Here is an 18,643-nt window from a genome sequence, read left to right as displayed (position 1 = left end):
GGGGAAATTTCCCCGCGGCCAATTTCCCAAACGGGAAGTGCGTTGCGTGGAGCATGCGCACAAGCCTCGAGATGGTACCATAGAGATAGAAAAAAGTCTATTGCAGACTTTCTCAACCTTGGTTTCTCAAACAGTATTGGGACTACGGTCCCCATCATACTTGATCCCCCGGTTGTAGCCCAACAGCGTCTGGAGACCCAAGGTTGAGGTAGACTGGTCTGGAGAAGGCTGACAGAGAAGAACTGTAAAGGCCATTCTGAAAGTAGCGGGCTGTTTAGAGAGGAGGCGGCTCCCTCCATTCAGGCTCTCGGAGAACGGCGGCGTCTTTACATTTTCCTATCTCTATGCCGCACTTGGCCCGAGCAGCCTCTCTTTGCTTCTCTCCGCAGAGAGCGAGTCGAGCCATCCTCGGGGCATGCATGGCCTGTTAACTTAGACTGCAGTTGTGTTTGAAAGGATAGGCTCAAATAAAAAGGCATATAATTCAGGTGGGCGTGGGGGAAGAGTCCTCTGACTTATATGATCTATGGTCAAAGAATGTATTGCGAAGAAAGACACAGCTGCTTAAATTTTTAAAAAATGTAAAACATCCTACTCTGGAGTAAACAAACGACTTAATTCAAAGCAAAGCAGGGCTCACTAGCACTTAAATCTTGAAATTCTATTTTCAGTGTGGATGGGGCAACAATTGTTGTACACCAGGCCACTGAACTTTGCTGCTTTGTACTTACCTAGAATGATTTCAGCTTTGGTGAGAACATGTACAGTGGAACCTTGGTTCTCGAACGCCTTAGTTGACGAACAAGTCGGAACCCAAACGCTGCAAACCCAAAGTAAGTGTTCTGGTTTGTGAACCTTTTTTGGAAGCTAAATGCTTCCATTCTGAGCGCTTCCGCTGAGGTCCCAAGCACCCACACAACTCGCTGGTGATATTTGGAGCTTATATTTGCCAATTTTGTTTTTGCAACTTTGGCGATTTTGTTTCTGTGAGTATTTTGGTTAATTTGTTTTTGTGACTTTGTGGAACCCAGCTACTGTATTTTCAGGAGCACTCTTGCAATTTGATTGTGTGACTGTGCGAAAATGGATAAAAGTTGCAAAGGCAAGAGAACCATTAACAGAGCAACAATAGAGGTGAAGAAGCAAATTATTTCCAAGCATGAAAGTGGTGTCCGTGTAAGTGATCTGGCAACACAGTTTGGTATGGCTAAATCTACAATTTGTACCATCTTAAAAAATAAGGAAGCCATTAAAGGCGCCAATGTTGCAAAAGGTGTTAAAACACTCACAAGGCAACGAACACAGACAATTGAAGAAGTGGAAAAATTGCTTTTAATATGGATAAAAGAAAAACAGTTGGCCGGTGACAGCATTTCTGAGAGCATAATTTGTGAAAAAGCTTTACATTTGCATGCTGACCTCATCAGAAACACCCCTGGAGCAAGTGCTGAGGGTGAGATTTTCAAGGCAAGTAGAGGTTGGTTTGATAATTTTAAGAGGAGAAGTGGCATACACAGTGTGGCGAGACATGGTGAAGCTGCCAGTGCCAACAAATTAGATGCTGACCGATTTGTTTTGGATTTTAAAGATTATGTTGAGTCACAGGGTTTCGTTCCCCAACAAGTTTTCAACTGTGATGAGACAGGCCTCTTTCAGAAAAAAATGCCAAAGAGGACCTACATAACAAAGGAGGAGAAATCATTGCAAGTGAATGGTGATGATGTGGAGGAGGTAGTGGAGGACCACAAGACTGAGCTCACCGCAGAAGAACTTCAAAACACTCTGGTGGAGCAGCAACAGGTGGCACGTGAGGAAATATCTGAGGAGGAGGAGAGCAGAGAAATTGTATCTACTGCACTGATCAAAAAAATGTGTGCAAAATGGGCTGAAGTGCAAAGTTTTGTTGAAAAATACCACCCTGATAAAGCTGCTGCAAGTCGTGCCACCAACACTTTCAATGATAATGCTATGTCTCACTTTAGACAAATTTTAAAACATCGGAAAAAGCAAATCTCAATTGAAAAAATGATAGTGAGGAAAAGAATCAGCAGGTCTGAACCAGGTGTCAGTGGTGTAAAAAAAGCAAGAGAAGTAACAGTAGGAGAGGAGTCACCGACTGCGATTGTAGAAGAGGACCCCGACCCCCCATCCAAACAATGACTATCATCAGTGAAGGTAAGAAAAATTTACATTTAATTTTTATCATCTACAATACTGTTTTATGTTACAGTACATTGTTTATTGCTTTCATTTTATGGCCCAATGGTCTCATTAGATAATAAAATTCATGTAAAATTGCTGTTTTAGTGGTTGTTTTTAAAAGTCTGGAATGGATTAATCCTTTTTGCATTACTTTGTATGGGAAAGTGCACCTTGGTTTTTGAATGTTTTGGAAGTCGAATGGATTAAGTTTGAGAACCAAGGTACCACTGTGTATTCAAATCAATGGCCCTGTCATGGGTTACCACGACTCCACAGTATCCCAACATTTTCATGACTGGTTAGAACAACACTTAGCTGCTGTCTCCAAAAAGTCTCATTTCTACCCAAGATACATGGATTCCATCTTTATCATCTCAACAGGAGGCACTTAGTGCAGTTTCTATAAGGCTTCAATAAATCCCACTGTGCCAACAACCTAAGACTAAGCCAGTCTTTGCAAGCAGTTCAGTTTCTGGACACTGCAAAATAGCGCAACTTTCTGGATTTCCTTTCCTTCTGACCTCACTGTTTACAATTCCCTACTCCCTTCACTATGTGTATATATAGCTGCCACTCAGAAAAACGCTTCATGCGTTTGATGGTGTGGACTGTAGCCCATAAAATCTTAATGCATTTGTTAGTCTTTAAGGTGCCACAAGACTCACTCTTGTTTTCTTTATAATCTATTGCTACTAAAGATGGCAAACCTGAGGATAATTTGTGCTTAAATTTATGCCACACAGAATGCATATTTCTCTCACATGGATTTGATTTGGCTTCTTTTAGACTTATAGTCCAGCTGTGTTTTATCAGTGTGGACATCCTAATCTTTGTCATACTCTAAAAGCTGCCAGAGCTGTTTTGACATGCCCTATAAACAGGCAGATATTAAACTTATTGCCTTTGTACCCTCAGACAAATGAGAAGGCTTTATTAGAATTCCATTCTGGCACCCACACTAATTACTTTTCTTTCTATGGGTATTAAAAAGTGGCAGACTGAGCTTTATGATAATGATCATATTTAAAGCAAGTGTAAACATGTTCATTCAATTTTCCCTGGTTCATGCACTGTCCTATTCATTTATTGTCAGGAAAACAACTGTGCCTCATTGTTCCAAAGTGAGCAAATCTGGAATTTGGGATACTAACAAGGTTGGCATTTGCTGAATCAGCATCAACATTTCTTGTCACTCAGCCATCCAATCAAAAAAACAGTTCCAGAACAAAAATGGATAAAGGAATGAAGTCCGCTGGAGGGCAGAGAAAATCCTGATGCTTATTGTCAATTTGAGCATATCTAAAAACATTCAATGCCCAGTTTAAACATGAGTAATACTGTTAGAAGAGTCACTCGAATAACACAAATGGAGTCCAGAGAGAAAAGAAACTGGTAATACTTTACTATGGGAAACGGAACTATACAGAAATATACAGAGAAGTTTCTTAAGTAATCTTGTAAAAAGCCATGAAATTCTGGGCATTGTAGTTGGTTAAGGTTGCTCGTGATGTTAGCTCTGTGAGAGGTAAAACTACAGTGCCCAGAATTCTTTGAGAGGAAGAATGTGTTTCAAATGTGCTTTAAAGCTATAGTGTGTACACATCTTAGATTATTACGAATATAGCATCTTATTCCATCATACAATTAAAGGCCAGTCGTAGGAGATTCCTTTATAATAGGGGTGGGGAACCTATGACCCTTCAACTCCCATCAGTCTAAGCCAGCATGGTCAATGTTTAGGGATAAGATCTTGTTCACAGAGCAGACCAAGGGAGGTCAGCAAGTTCCCCATTCCTGCCTTGTAGGCGGCGTTTTGCCCCAGGCCTAAGATTCCCCACCCAGCTTTTAGATTGTACACCTGCCCTGGTCTGCTTTGTGAACAAGCTGCAATCAGTACAGCACATTTTTTTAAAAAACCATTCTAGAAGTCTCTTTATTGCAAATATTGCAATAATTAGAACAATTAGATACACAGCCTCTCATCTGCAGAAGTTAATGGGTGTCTACGGCACAGATTCTTGAAGTCTGTTTGGCAACAGAAATGTGGTCATGATTAGGTCTGTGGTTTCAATAAGATTACTCTGACATAATGCGTTTTGATACCTTTTATGGTGGTTGGATTTTAAGACATTTGAGGGCTTACACTGTTTTCGTTAATGTAAGGTTTTAAATTTCTACAGTAAACGTGAAAGAGTTGTGCATTTTGTGTTCAGTTATGTTTGCGTTGCATGTAAAAGGTTTCTGGCAGAACATAAATGGCTGTTGTGTCTTACAGCTTTACACAAACTGGTGCCATGTCTAGCCCTGAACTGGCACTAAATCTTGAAGGGGGGGGAATGGACACCCCAAAAGTGGATAACTTTGAGGTCCATGCTGGATCGCCTGGAATGAGTGCTGAGGATCCCCTTGACAGGCTGTCTGGTGGGAAACTGTCTGAAGAACCCTTTGAGCTGTCAGAGGAAGAGACTGAGCCAGCCCTCAGTCCTGAATAACTCTGGCACCAATTGGCCTGGGCACAGACTGAAGAGCAATGACATAGCATGGGTCTACAGACCCAGACGTTGTACATGGTAAGAAATTGTTGGAACTCCTTTATTACCAACAGCTGGGGTTAGGGTGTTATGTATGAGGCCACAGTATATAAGGTCTCACACATTAGCCTTCTAGTTGTAGGAAACAACACAGATCTCTCTTCTTGTTTGTGGGATCCTTAGTCCTGCTTCCAATTCCCTCACCTTGCTGAATTCACTGTGATGTTGAACTTGGGTGTAGTTTTGGATCACATTTTGGACCTAGTCTGATTCTCTGTGCTAGACTTTGCCTCAAGACCATAGCCCCCTGAAGGCATGCCCTGCAGCACGACAGTTGTTTCATTTAACCAGTGTCCTTAGTGATTCATATCTATCCACTGGTATGTTGCAGATGCCACCGCTATTGCATCGTTTGGTGTTAAACAGTGACCAGCATCACATGCTCTTTGACCTGATATAACAATTCCTTGAGATAGTCACAGAAGGAAACGTTTGCAGTGCAATCCTGTACAATTCAACTCAGAAATATTCCTCACTGCGTTCAGTGGGGCTTACAGGTAAAGGTCTATAGGAGAGCTTTAACTAAACTTTAATTCGTAAAGTAACACCCCTCCCCAAAAAGCCCCCTAGGTTTCAAAACTTATTTGTTCATTGTCAGTTCTTTTTCACATTGTTTTGTGCGGCAACTTCTTTTTTAATTCTACAGAAGTGCAATCAAGGTTATGGTTTGAAGGCATGCTGAAACTAAACTGGTAGGGGTCCAGCCAGCACCTACATGAGAGATCTCATGCAGCTTAAGACTCTGCTGTGGGCAGCTTATGACTCTGACTCAAAGAACATCATCCCCAGAAAAGACATTTATCTATTGTAAAGGTATGTTACCAAACTAATAAGACAATTGATAACATCCCCCCTCAAAACAATTTGCTTTTACACTGAAAACACCCCCGTTTGATTTATTTGTTGAGCCAGTTTATGTGGTTTGTCATATGAAAACATCCACCATAGTTTCATAATTACAGTCACTATGAAGAGGCTGCCAAGAAATGTTTTCTTGGTTGCAGGGGCTTATGAGAGCAGCATACCTTGTGGACTGGCATGGAAAGTATGCCAGTCTCAAGGAAGCCACCAGGAATGCGCAGGAAGCAGCAGCAACCTCACAGCAACCAAGCATGAGTACTGGTTATATAATGCATAAAAAGGTCATAATTACTTGTTTTTAAAGTCTGTTATTTTATTGGTATTCTCCTATTAATGTTTTACATAACTTTATGTAAACTGCTTTAGGTGGCATACAATCTTGTTAAATAAATACATGAATTTAAGCAAGGCCTATTAGGACTCTTATACTGAAGCCATTTAAAACAATGGAAACATGCAATGTATTTTGCTCAGTGTGGCTGTTCTTATTTGTTCCTTTGTCAATTTTTATTGTATTTCATGTTTCTCATGTTAGTTACATTGGATTGTACAAGGAAAAGTAGGATATTAATATTTGAAATACTGTACATACGTGCAGTGACTGACCACCAGGTCGAATCCTGGCTAATAAATAGGTCTTTCCCCACTGCCTGGTGTTTAGGTGGGAACAGAGTTTGGATGACATATAGCTATTTCTGTTGTGGAGGCCCTACCTTCATTCACATAGAAAGTGTCCAAAAGGGACAGGGCACCAGCGAATTTGAATCTGCTGGATCTGAAGCCCCACAGATCTCCTGAGGAGCCTGATCTGGTGTAGCAAAATTTGACAAAACCACTGACCCATTCCCATCTTGGGATGTCCCAATGGGTCTGCCACCCACTTCTCCTTGACCCCACTTAGGATTCTCACTGGGTGACTTTGGGGTAGTCAATTATCTCTTCCTCACAGGGTTAAACTGTGAGGGTTGTGGTACAGATGAAATTGGGTGGGGGGATTGAGACTGAAGGGACCACCTACCATCAAGAGTTGCCAACCTCTTTGGGCCAGTTGGCACATTTGGAATTTTTAGAAAGATCCCTTGGCAACAATCACAAAATGGTGCCATTTTGTAGGTGTGGCATAACACGAAATGCCTACCCCATAAAAAAAAAGAGGCAGGACCACAATATGGTGCAACATACACTACCTCTGCATCAACTGCTCCATAAGTGGGAAAAGGTACATACAGAAAGCAGCTCTTTGTACCTCTTCTCTGTTCAGAAGGGATGGGAGAATGGGTGTTGAATTCTGGCATCCACTGAAATGTGGAAATGTTTAAAGTGTTGGGGGGGGGGTGTTCAATCATGGGCATAGCCAGGATTTATGTTGGGGGCACAACCAAGCTATCTGTGATTGGTCAGTGGTACTTAACTATTTTTATTTATTTACTTGATTTAGGGGAGCAGGTCTCCCCTGCCTTCCCCCTTCGGCTATGTCCATGGGTTCATTGCAAAAGAGGATGAGTCGTGCAAACAGGAACTAAGTACGAACCATCTCTGGTGCACTGGGCATTTTCAATAGACTATTTGTGGGCCTTATAGGAGGTACTGGCAGGTCACACTCCTGCCTTGGGACACCACCCTTGATGTACCTCATCCAGATTTCCTTGGCAAAAGGGTGGGATAAACATGTCACTCATAACGGCTATTTTCCAGCACTGCAGAATATAATCCACAACAAAACCCACCATGGGAGCCTTATAGCTGCTTCACACACATTTTGAGAGGCAGGGGTGCAATTGGTAATTTGAAACTCAGGATTTACAGGGAGCCTTTGGCTCTACTGCTGTCCTTGAACTAGAATCATAGACTCATAGAGTTGGAAGAGACCACGAGGGCCATCCAGTCCAACCCCCTGCCAAGCAGGAAACACCATCAAATATGGAGACTCCAGCTAAAACTCCTACCAACCCCAGCAAGCAAAACTTGCCTGGGAGTCTTTAGTTCAGCAACACCCGGAGAGACAAAGGCTGCCCACCACGTCATCTTCAGAGGATCATATTCATTGGAACACTTATTTCAAATTTGTGGCGAGCCAGCCCTGCTGGAAGGGGCCCCCGGACATCAGCCCCCGCCCCCAGCACCAATTTATCTCCCTGCTCTTCTTTAATATCTATATTGGTCGCAGGAGAGGAGAGGCAGGCCCAAAGCAAACAGAGGGGGCAGCCGCCCACTAGGCCCTACTGCCGCGTTAAATTGCGATTTTAAAAAAGCGACACCGGCCGCCCACAAGCGGCGTGCCCCGTTCCCGTTGCGTCACCATCACTTCGTTGGGTCGCCGAGCCTCCACGAGGCGCCTGTCCCGCTCCCGCCGCGCCTGCGCCGTGCGAAGAAGAATGCCCAAAGTTTGGAGCGCCCCGTGTTCGGCTACCCCTGACCGCGCGCCGTTCTCATGGCAACCGAGCTCGAGCGATAAACACTCCGGCGGGAGCCTATGAGAGGGAAGTTCCTCGGCACGCGCAGCTCAGCAGGAGGCGGCGGCCGCTTCCCCCCCCTTTTTAGCGCCTGGGAGAGGAGACACCTGCGCGCATTCCCTTCGGCAGCAGCGGAGCGGGAGGTTCGCTTCCCGCGGAGGAGCCGCCCCGGGAGGAGACCCGTTTCTTTGCCTCGGGCCCGGTGTGGGGAGTGGGGTCCCGCCGCGCAAATGGGGTGCTCCAGCAGCGCTCAAACCCAGGTCAAGGACTGCAGCCGACCGGCTCCCATGTCTCCGGACGCCAACGGGCTGCTGAAATGCGGTGAGCGCCTCTTAGGCTCCCTGCTGCTGCTGATGTTACCAATTTATTATTTCTCCTTAAAAAAAAAAGTTTCTATCCTGCCCTGACGCGGGCTCAGCACAGCTGGGGGTGGAGAGCATTTAAAACACCTGTAGTAATTAATGGTAAAAGCAGCACCTAATTTAATTCCCGCTTGATATTCGCTCCCTTTGTAATATAAATATGTTGGGGGTTATGTGGCAGCGAAACTTTTATTATATGTTCCGCTCAGTCGAGGGTTTGCGCGTCGTGCAGCAAAGGAAGCCTCTCGAGCCGTAATACGTTTGTAAGGAAGGGGCAAGAAATGTGGTTTGCCCCTCACGGAGCTATAATTCCCAGCACCCGTAGCAAACCGCAGTTCCCACAGGATCCTGTGTGTGGTTGAAATATACGGTGTGTAAGTTTTTGGGGTTTTTTAAAGGTCTTGTAATATTCTTTTCTTAGCAAGAGGCGCTCAGTAAATAGAGTTGAATCTGGTGTGGGGAAAGAAGGATTCAAATCCGTTTGGAGCCGTATTATTGTTAGGGTCACCATACCTACCTGTTCTTTTCCTGTTCTTTTGGGGTGGGAATTCCGCTTTCCTTGAGCCTACATAATAAAGTACAGTTGCTGAAGTTCTGTTTCCTTCTATACACCAGTAAAGAGGCAGGTAACAGTCCTTTGATTATCCTACGTTCTGCATTCCTTGCTCTCTTCAGATGGGAAGATACCCGTATATCCGGCATATAAAACGACTTGGCATATAAAATGACCCCCCAACTTTTCCAGTTAAAATATAGAGTTTGGGATATACTCACCGTATAAGAAATACGACCTGGCGTATAAGATGACCCCTGACTTTTGAGAAGATTTTCCTGGGTTAAAAAGTAGTCTTATACGCAGGAATATACAGTACTTTTAACCTCTAATCTGTAAGGTAGTATTCCCTACTAGTCCTACCTAGAGAAGACTCATGGAAAATAATGAACATGACTAACTTTAGGTCCCTTAATTGCACTGGGTTTATTCTGAGGAAAAAATTAGTTGAATAGAACACTAAATTTGCTCCCTCTTTTCTTGCCTACTCCCATACCTCCATTTTACTTTCTCTGTGGCTAATGGAGATAAGGAAAAGAATCAAAAGTTGGGGTGGCGGGAGCCCACCTCCCACCTTAGTTTATCTTGGCTTGTTCTAGTACTAAAACTGCCATTCTGGCAATATTCATCCTGATCCACAGAAGCTAGTCCATTTAATTGTACTTCTAAATAAGCCACTATAGGACTGTGGACCTATTTTGTAACTACCAATAAACTGCATATGGCTGTGTCATTGTTACGTAAGTTTGGCAGATATTTTGTTTTAATAACCTAGTTTACAGACCTGTGTTAAACTGGACTGCTAAGAGTTAAGAGGCATTAACTCTCCAGTATAAATTATAACCAGGCTTCAAAAAAAAAAGCTGTGCTGAAACTCTGCATAACTTGCCTGAGAATAAGTTGTATATAAATTTGCATATAAACAAATAGTGTTTACACCCAATACACACTGAGGATGTATATTGTTTCGGTTATTATTCTGTGTATACTTTCCGGTCAGCAAACCTCAGTTAACATGGTAGGACCTACTTTTAAATAAACATATCTTGGTTACACTTGCAAAAAGGTTCTCAGGCTTTCATAGTTTGTAAATAGTGCACTACTGTACAGTCATTTTTCTTCTCTATACTGTATTTTAACAACTGTGCAAATGCTGATACATGCTAGTCCTCTCAATAAAGATTTTTAAAAGTATATATTTCTTAATCAGACTTTTAACTTACCTGGTACTGCTTGATAAAATGCCACATGAAAAAGTTATGTCTAAATTTTTGTTTTAATGTCCAGTAACACAATACAGCCTTGGCATTGTGAAAACAGACCTAGGAATAAACAGCTTTTCATATTTTTGTTTGAGTCCAGATTTTATGTGTAGTATAAACATTTATGATAAAAGTTTTTGCTTCGTTTTTAAATTGGATGCTCTGATATCTCCTGGATGAAGTGGCTTGTCTGATTCCATTGCATTCAGGAGTCTGAAATGTGACACAAACTCTACTAAACAATGCAATTTCTTACAACTGGTCTAAAAATTTACTGTGGTTAACTTATCAACTTGACAGCCATTATATGCTGGCCTTGAAGGCTGTGTAGAAACTGTGACTGGTCCAGAATGGGGTGACTTTGTGGTTTGGGGGCTGCAAGTTAGGGACATATTATGCTGATTTTGTGACAAATCCACTATTCTCCAGTTTGTGGACTACATTCAATGTGTGAATAAACGACAAATGGACAAGGGCAAAGCTATAGTATAAAATTAAAAATATAACACTTCAAAAAGAGGGAAAAAAATTCTGGGGGAAATAATCAACCCTATGGTTAAAGTTGAAATTATATCCCTTTGACATTTTGGACAAATAAGGGCTTTAGCAATTAGTTACACATATGGCAAAATCTTAATGAGGCCTTCCTCTTCTTTTTAAAGGATTTACACATCTACGTAGTGGAAGGTAAGGAGGCCACTGAATATATAAAGGCATGTAACTAATTCTGCTGTACTCTTGGTGAGATCATTTTACCAGGAAACAAACGTGTCATTCGGCTGTTATAAGCTTTTTCCTGAGTTCCATTAAGGCTTCTTCACTCAAAACAGTTTTTGTAGGATGGTTTAATAAGTTGTCAAAATTAATTTGGGTGGGACACTGTGCTCGTCATTACCATTCAGACTTGTTGAGGTGGGTAACATCTATGCATACCTCTGCTTTCAGGCTACAACATGAACCTTTTTGCTTCTAAGCATCAGAACTAAATGACTTGACATGTTCATTCAATAATTCGTGAAATAGCTGCTATCATGAGATGCAAGATAACTGTGGAGGAAGGGTTATGCATTGCCTTATGTCTGTATTGTTGAAGGCCTGGTCCACTGTATTGGCTGCAGTAAAAGAACAGTAGTTTATGTGCAATAAACGACAATGATTCACATACGGAAGGAGCTCAGTAAAAGTACTTGGTTTGGAGTGGGCTTACTCCCACTGACTTTAGTACTGGGGCAGGTTTTATGCACCCCTCTGTTTTGTCCGAATTTAGATCTGGATGGGACAATTGAGCCACTCTCCGTTTTGAATTTCTTATAGTGCATTCTACGTGTTTCATTAGAAGTTATAGCTAACATGCATACCTGTACTGATAACCACCCTATCAAAAAAGAAAAAGTAGCCCTAGAGTTGTTTCTGGTGGTATAGTAATGCCACTCCTAGAAATTACTCTTTCAGATGTGCTTTTATATGGGTGGCATCAAGTTCACAGAAGAACAGTTGATTGTATGGATAAATGGGATATATAACACTTTAAAATACATGAACCTAACTATAGATTTGCTCTCAGTAATAATTTGTGGTCTTCTTTTCTATTTGCTTCATCGACATTCCTAAATTAGAGGACAACTTGCCCATCGCAGTCGAAAATGAAAGCGTTTCTGATCAGACCAAACTTGGGGCAATGGAAGAAGTGGAGCTGGGCTCGGATGGAGCAAAACTAAGCAAGGGTGTTGCTGAAGAGGAAGCAGATGTTTTGATCCCTGGAATGACCAACTGTGCCCTTTCTACCTGTCAAAGAGTCGACCCCGAAGGCACAGAGCCTCAACCAGTGGCGCCGGAAGAGAAGTTCAGCAACAGTTTGCCTGTCGCCCTTTTAGAAGCCGGTGAGCCTCGACCTGCGAAACCAGCCGAAGAGGTTGGTGAGCCTCAAGCTGCCACAGAAACTGCCAACACTTTGCCTCTGGAAACCATAGAGGACAGTCAGCTTGATCCTGTTGAATCAGCAGAGACAGACACAGCTGAGCCTGCAACTGATGAAATTGTTAGGAGTCTTGTAACGGAAATTGTGAAGGAGCTGCAAGTGGATGAAGAACAACAGACTGAGGGTAATAAGTAGTGTTATTTCAGATTGAGAAGGCCAAGTTCTGACTTGTATGCAGATTCTGCTGAGCTTAATTATTATTATTTTTTGCATGCAGGTACCCGAGGGCAAAAATCTTGCCCTGTGGGTTTGAGTTATGTGTAGCTTTGACAAATAATTAGACTAAAAGGGGCCCATCTGAATAACAGGTCAGTGCCACCAATTGTTGCCTTGTTTTGTTTCCTTGTGCTCTCATTTCATATATTTAACTTCCTCCTCCGCCCCCAGCAATCATTTATGCTAGGTGAGATGCTAACAAGAGAGTGGGTGGGAAAGCCCTGCTTTGGTGCATATTGCCAGAAGACAAATGACACAAAGGTGACTGTACTTTGATTTGGGGATGGATCTGAACATTCTGACATCAAAATAACTTGTTTCTTTTTTTATTTTATTTATTTATTAGATTTGTATACTGCCCTTCATCCAAAGATCACAGGGCGGTTCACAAGTTATTGCTAAATTCCAAATCAGTCCAGTCAAAATTATTGCGGTGTATAAGTTAACCAAAAATACAACACTATTATTGGTTTCAGTCTGCTTGTGAAGTAATAGTATTTATTTAGACTTGCTTTGCTGCATTAGATCAAGCGTTTATCTTGTCCATTATCGGTCTCCCATCACACCAGGAAAATTCCACTTTGAGATGCTGTTTGGCCCTGGCTTTTGGTAACTGTAGGTATTCTGCATCTGAACATGTCAAGAATTATACCTCGTGCTGAGTGGCTATTAGCTATGATAACCATTTCCCATGATAAATCTTTTCTGTACCACTTATGTGCAGCGGGATTTCTGCAAAATGCAGGCTGTAGGAAACAAGGTTGCATTCATTTACTGAATGGTTAGAAAAACATCAAAATCGCTTAATGCAAGGGTGAATGGAAATTCTGTTTACATGGACGTACATGTATTGACACATGGAACGCTGACAGATGAAAACCATATAATAAGCTTTTGACTGAAGTTTAGTAATACAACTTAAGTTACTTATTTCACCAGCAACTTTTCTAAAAGTACACAGAGGACAATGGTAGGTACAATTTTATGTGGCAGATACATTTATATCAGCTGGCAAGTGCTGCATTTCTCCTGTGCTTTCAACTATTTCTTCTTTGATGTTATAAAGAACACCCAGAGCATTAGTGGGGGCTGTTCCATTATACAAATGGAACATTGTCCCATTAGCTTCAGGCAGACACCACCTGCCTGCCTGCCTTACCATCAGCCACAGGGGTGGCTTCTCCTCAGTCTGAGTATTGCCCTTTATAGAACTCTGCAAGAAGGAAGAGGATGGGGACAAAGCTGGAATTACCGTAGTGGGTTTTGCCTGTCATTGGCTCCACCTACTTTTGGCCTCTCTTGTCTTCCATTCTACCAGTTCCAAAGGGTGCCAGCCGCCCGTGCAGAACCTGCTAGGGCACTCAATACTCTTTCAGTGTTCCCTGGCTTGATCTCTATGGTTACTGTTCCAGGTGAGACAGGAGAAAAGGAGGAAACTGAGATGCACCGTGTTGCAGTAAGTGAGGGCTTTGAAACAAAAGAAGAAGAAATGGGAGAAGCTACGGCAGCAACAGAGATAGGTATGTTGATGGAGGAGCAAAGGGCTAATATATTAGAAGTTTTAAATGCTGTATTCGTATTCATAACCTTTCATCGGCACCTCCTGGATGCTGCCTGCATTATTTAAATAGAGGTATTTAAACAGTGTCCTGCAGGAAATTGCTTATTTGTAAATCTGCCTAGGTTGTGTAGGATTAACTCTGAGGTGGAGAACCTGTGGTCTTCCAAATGTTGAACTTTGACTTCCTTCAGCTGCTAGCCAATCTGAGCAGTGGCCAAAGATTATGGGAACTGTAGCCTCGCAATATCTGGAGAAAACCAGGTTCCTCATCCCTGGTCTGTGTGTCTAGGTCTGCTCTAACCTCATCTAGAGCTTGTCAGCTTTTGTTTAAAAATGGCAGTAGGGACATGGAATGATGCCTTCTCCAAATGAGTTCCCGCCACGTCTTGGAAGGAAACCCCCACTAACCCAGCCAGCATGACTAGTGGTCACCGACGATGGGAGCTGCCGTCCAGAGTATCTGGAGGGCAGCAGGTTGGGGAAAGTAGAGCCTGTCTGTCTGCCACTTACCTCCTACAACCCCCTTGGAAAGCCCTCACTTCAACTGGGTTCACTTCTGGTTACAGGTAGGTAGCCGTGTTGGTCTGGATCGAAGTAAAATAAAAAAATTCCTTCAGTAGCACCTTAAAGACCAACTAAGTTTTTATTTTGGTATGAGCTTTCGTGTGCATGCACACTTCTTCAGATACCATGCACACTTCTTCGTATCTGAAGAAGTGTGCATGCACACGAAAGCTCATACCAAAATAAAAACTTAGTTGGTCTTTAAGGTGCTACTGAAGGAATTTTTTTTATTTTATTTGGGTTCACTTCTGGCATAATAGCACAGCTGTAGAGAAAAGTCCTTTGGGGAGGGGTCAGACTGTAGGGAAGCAAGCAGCAGGGCACAGTGGGTATTGTGTGAATCCTTTTGTTGTCAAAATTGGACTACCACTACCTGCTTTCGTCTACTTTCGTCTACTTTGGCCCCAAGCCATTTGAAGCAGATAAGCTAGTTAAAAATAGACTTGGAAAAGATGCACATGTGGGAAATGAGAAGCTTAAATATACACATTTAATTCCATAGTTACTATTTGCCAAACACATTCTAATAATGATCAGATTGCTACCATGGCTCTGGGATTTCCTATTCTCGGATTTCTGTTATAATAGGTGAGGAATGGGTAGGGTTTAGCTCATTTACTGGACAAAACAAAACAAAGTACAGGTTTTGACTAGAGACAAAAGTACAGGTTTTGACTAGAGACAAAAGAACAAATGAAAAGGCAGGCAAAAGGGTTCATTGCTCAGGGCAGATCTAACATTACAGCACTTTAATTTCCCTCAATCTTAATTGATGGTGGAGATTTCCTTTCTGTGAAACTGAAGGCCCCCTACTGCTTTGGAAGCCAGGGTCTGCAATTAAAAGCTCATACCACCCAGGAGAAATGCTTGATAAAATTACTGGAATTTCTTATAGTGGGAAGAGGAAGTGCCTGTGCATAAATATGCCCATGAAAAGATAGCTGTGTTTTGTCTTCCTAGCTCTCCCTCTCACACGTATATGTATTTAATAACTTGCTGTTTTGAGTCGTGCAGAATTACAAATAAGAAATAGTTGCAACCCTCCCCTCTCCCGCATTGCTCACTCTTTGAAAACTCAGATTACCAGTGTCAAGATTTCTTTTTTCCCCTTTAATTGAATCTGCTTTCTCAAACCAATTTGAAGCAAAAGATGACTCTTAGCAAGTGTGAACTTTAAATGTTTTATCATATGGCGACACTTTGCATCAGGTAGTCTTATTAGTGGTCAACAGATGCTCAGATGACTTTGTCTTGTTTTATGGACCTTTCTGCACATGCTCCTTTCAATCCTCCAGTGTGCTAAGAACTCCCGTTTGGCTTTTGTTTAGCTGTTCTGTGATGCTGGAAGTCAGTATGTATTTATGGACCACGGTGGGGAACCTCAGGGTGGGGAACATCTCCCAGGCCATACCTCTCCAGCCATGTTTTGTACCACCCTCAAGTATTTTTTGCCTTGCTGGAATGTGTCCTTCAATGGTAATAAAAACTACTTGCTAGCCTGGATTGAGGATAGAAAGGAGTATACAAGCATGTGCAGAAAGTAGCCTACTGTACAAAGGTAAAATTTATATTGCTTGCTCTGACTACTGCTTCTGGCCCGGCCTGGTATGTACCCCCTGCCCCTAATTGCCCCCAAGCGAATGCAGCCATCAGGCTGAAAAAGGTTCTCTGACAGTCATAAATTTAATAGCCAATTATTTCCAGTTAAGAAAGGATCACCATTTTCATCTGATCTGATTCTTCCCGATAATCCACTTTAAGATTCACTGCCTTGCTTGCATTGTTCTGACATGCTAAATATTAGCAGCAGAAGCTTCTTCATATGATTCATAAAGATGACTTCCTTTCAAAGAACTGTTCCTAGAATATATTTGTCTAAAAGTCATTGCCACTTTTAAAATCTTGGGTTTTGTTTTTGTTTTATATTGCAGAAGCTACAAATAATGAAGAGTGACTTGTGGCTTCTGCCTGGACTTCATCTTTGGCTGCTCAAATAATATTAGCACTGTGAGTTTTGGTATAATCTGGTTTTTTATAGAAGCTTGTATGGACTTGTCACTTCTGAGCACTAGGGGAGAAACCATTTTAATGATTTTATTTTGGGAAGTCAAGTTGCCAAGACACTGAAGAATTGCAATGTGTTGACCTTTCATGTTTGCCATAGAGTGCCTTCTGTAAACTTCCATTTAAGTGAAATCATGTGTTGCAAATCAAGAACTTCATCTACTGTATTTCAGTTTAAAAAAATTAATTGCTAGGGCAAACTGTATTGACACCATGAATTGTAGAACTGGGTGCATGGAGATTCTCCAAGCACTAGATATGAAAGGGTCTGAGGATTCTTAGGTTCTAGTAATAATGTTGCAGCCATGAGGATTTTTAACTCTACCAGTACAACTCTTAAGTGAATTTTGTTACCGAAAACAAGTATGGATATTGAAACTTAATACTGCTGCTTTGGTTCAATCTGGAAAGATGCATCAATTCATGTCTTATTTTTTAAAACTAATGAAAGTAGTCACTGCAATCCAGCACTCAGGGGATGAGAGCTAGCATGTAATTATGGCACTTTGAAAGCACAGGATAACGGTTGTCACCTGTTGACAAAACAAGCAATTCTGTACACTCTAGTAAGAAACTACTGATTAGCACAACAGCAACATACACTGTTACTGTATTGTGGTGGTAGCACTTGTGTTAAAATGAAAATGTTAAATTTTAAATCTGTAAAATTCTAATCAATTCCTGAAAACACATGTTAAAGTAAAAGTATAAACCAAATGAATTGCTGCCTCTAGTGTGCAATTATGTGTACTTCTAGAACACTTTATAAATCCCCCCAAGTGTATATGAATTCTATTTGTCTTTATAAACCTGTTATTTGATAGCAATTATGAAAAGTGAACCCTTCAGCCTTTTCAAAGAGAAACCTTGAAGTGCAAATCTTATAGCTGAGCAGGAGAAAATAATTTCACATAAAAAGCAAGAACTTTGCAGACGTTTAGTGTGATTCTATTGGTTGCATATTTTTGAGAAGTTGGGTAAACTTGAGCAGAGCTGATCTTCACCCACCTTATGTCTGAACCAGGAAACCTTTGTTTTATGTCGGGGTATACTTGATAATGGCTGGGATTTGTGCCTCATGTAGTCTATAAAATGGTAATCTTAAACACTGAAATAAAGCATTTATGAAAAATCTGCATGAAAACTGATTCTCTGTTCTAATATCTATAGGCTTCTGTATTGTGCGTTTCACATCTTTATCTTTGGAAACTAAAACCACTTGCAATACATTTTCTTTGGGAAGAAACATTGTAACTTGCATACTATCAGTGTCCATGACTTGATGGATAACTTATTTTTCTGAGGTATTTGCATGGTAAGTACTGCTGGTCCTATACTAGGATGCTCCTGAAACTCCAGCAGAGTTTGCAATCAGTATCACTTTTATTGGTTTGGGAAGTAGTCTGCTCTGTGTACTTGTTCTGCACCACGGAATAGCAATTGACAATCTTTACTCCTTTAATCTAGGTGGGTAATCAATCATGTTTCCTGGAAGGAAGGAATAGGTGCATATAAGGGTTTGAAGGTACCCATTAATTGGGCTGCCTATTTGCCTCAGGTGAGATACAAGTCCAAGGCAAGGATTCCTACAGAGGAGTCATTTACCCCACACCTTGGAGGCAAAGCAAGTTCACCCTGTCTTGGGAGGCCTGTTAAGGGGCTTTTTTAGATGGCAGTTTTTTGTAACATACCATTAGCTTTTGAAAATGCTGAACAGTGTAGTGCTGTGACAGATAATTCTATCCTTCTACTCAGGCAATACTTCTATGTAAAAGATTTAGTGTGGGGTAAGTACATGTACAAATTAAGAGCACATGTCCCATACTAAGTGCAGGTAATATGGAGTGCTCAAAAAAGCTCCTTAAATTCTTCTCACACCTGTATTCCATGCTTGGTTTGTGTAACTGGTTCCTCCAGAGGTAATTCTTAAGACTATAATATATAATTTGGCTTGGAAGTGTCACTGTGAATGACCG

The 18,643-nt window shown here is 41.7% G+C and overlaps 2 protein-coding genes across 4 annotated transcripts; both read left to right on the top strand.

Annotated features, from left to right (window-relative positions):
• Nucleotides 1–332: 332 nt before the first annotated feature.
• Nucleotides 333–5,465, top strand: LOC132591097 (tigger transposable element-derived protein 1-like). 2 transcript variants are annotated; one of them, XM_035125536.2, is made up of 3 exons: nucleotides 333–488; nucleotides 736–2,175; nucleotides 3,296–3,978. In XM_035125536.2, the coding sequence occupies exon 2, from the start codon at nucleotides 1,084–1,086 to the stop codon at nucleotides 2,158–2,160; it is 1,077 nt and encodes a 358-aa protein (XP_034981427.2). In that variant the 5' UTR covers nucleotides 333–488; nucleotides 736–1,083; the 3' UTR covers nucleotides 2,161–2,175; nucleotides 3,296–3,978. The 2 variants fall into 2 exon arrangements, with proteins under 2 accessions (XP_034981427.2, XP_034981426.2); XM_035125535.2 differs by lacking the exon at nucleotides 3,296–3,978 and adding an exon at nucleotides 4,478–5,465 and having other exon boundaries at nucleotides 333–2,175.
• A 2,514-nt stretch (nucleotides 5,466–7,979) lies between these two features.
• ERICH5 (glutamate rich 5) lies at nucleotides 7,980–18,436 on the top strand. Of its 2 annotated transcripts, XM_035125537.2 has the most exons (4): nucleotides 7,984–8,428; nucleotides 11,901–12,386; nucleotides 13,891–13,998; nucleotides 16,535–18,435. In XM_035125537.2, the coding sequence occupies exons 1-4, from the start codon at nucleotides 8,128–8,130 to the stop codon at nucleotides 16,555–16,557; spliced, it is 918 nt and encodes a 305-aa protein (XP_034981428.2). In that variant the 5' UTR covers nucleotides 7,984–8,127; the 3' UTR covers nucleotides 16,558–18,435. The 2 variants fall into 2 exon arrangements, with proteins under 2 accessions (XP_060133677.1, XP_034981428.2); XM_060277694.1 differs by lacking the exon at nucleotides 13,891–13,998 and having other exon boundaries at nucleotides 7,980–8,428; nucleotides 16,535–18,436.
• Nucleotides 18,437–18,643: the final 207 nt, after the last annotated feature.

The sequence above is a fragment of the Zootoca vivipara genome, chromosome 8 (assembly GCF_963506605.1).
Source record: "Zootoca vivipara chromosome 8, rZooViv1.1, whole genome shotgun sequence".
Lineage (NCBI taxonomy): Eukaryota > Metazoa > Chordata > Lepidosauria > Squamata > Lacertidae > Zootoca > Zootoca vivipara.
The sequence above is the reverse complement of the archived record's forward strand: the minus strand, read 5'-3'. Positions and strand labels throughout refer to the sequence as shown.

Bases quoted from the DNA above. Each gene is read 5' to 3' on its own strand.
- LOC132591097 (XM_035125535.2), top strand. From the start codon at position 1,084: ATGGATAAAAGTTGCAAAGGCAAGAGAACCATTAACAGAGCAACAATA.
- ERICH5 (XM_035125537.2), top strand. From the start codon at position 8,128: ATGAGAGGGAAGTTCCTCGGCACGCGCAGCTCAGCAGGAGGCGGCGGC. The intron at 8,429-11,900 runs GTGAGCGCCTCT...TTCCTAAATTAG, and splicing joins CAACGGGCTGCTGAAATGCG to AGGACAACTTGCCCATCGCA. The intron at 12,387-13,890 runs GTAATAAGTAGT...TTACTGTTCCAG, and splicing joins TGAAGAACAACAGACTGAGG to GTGAGACAGGAGAAAAGGAG.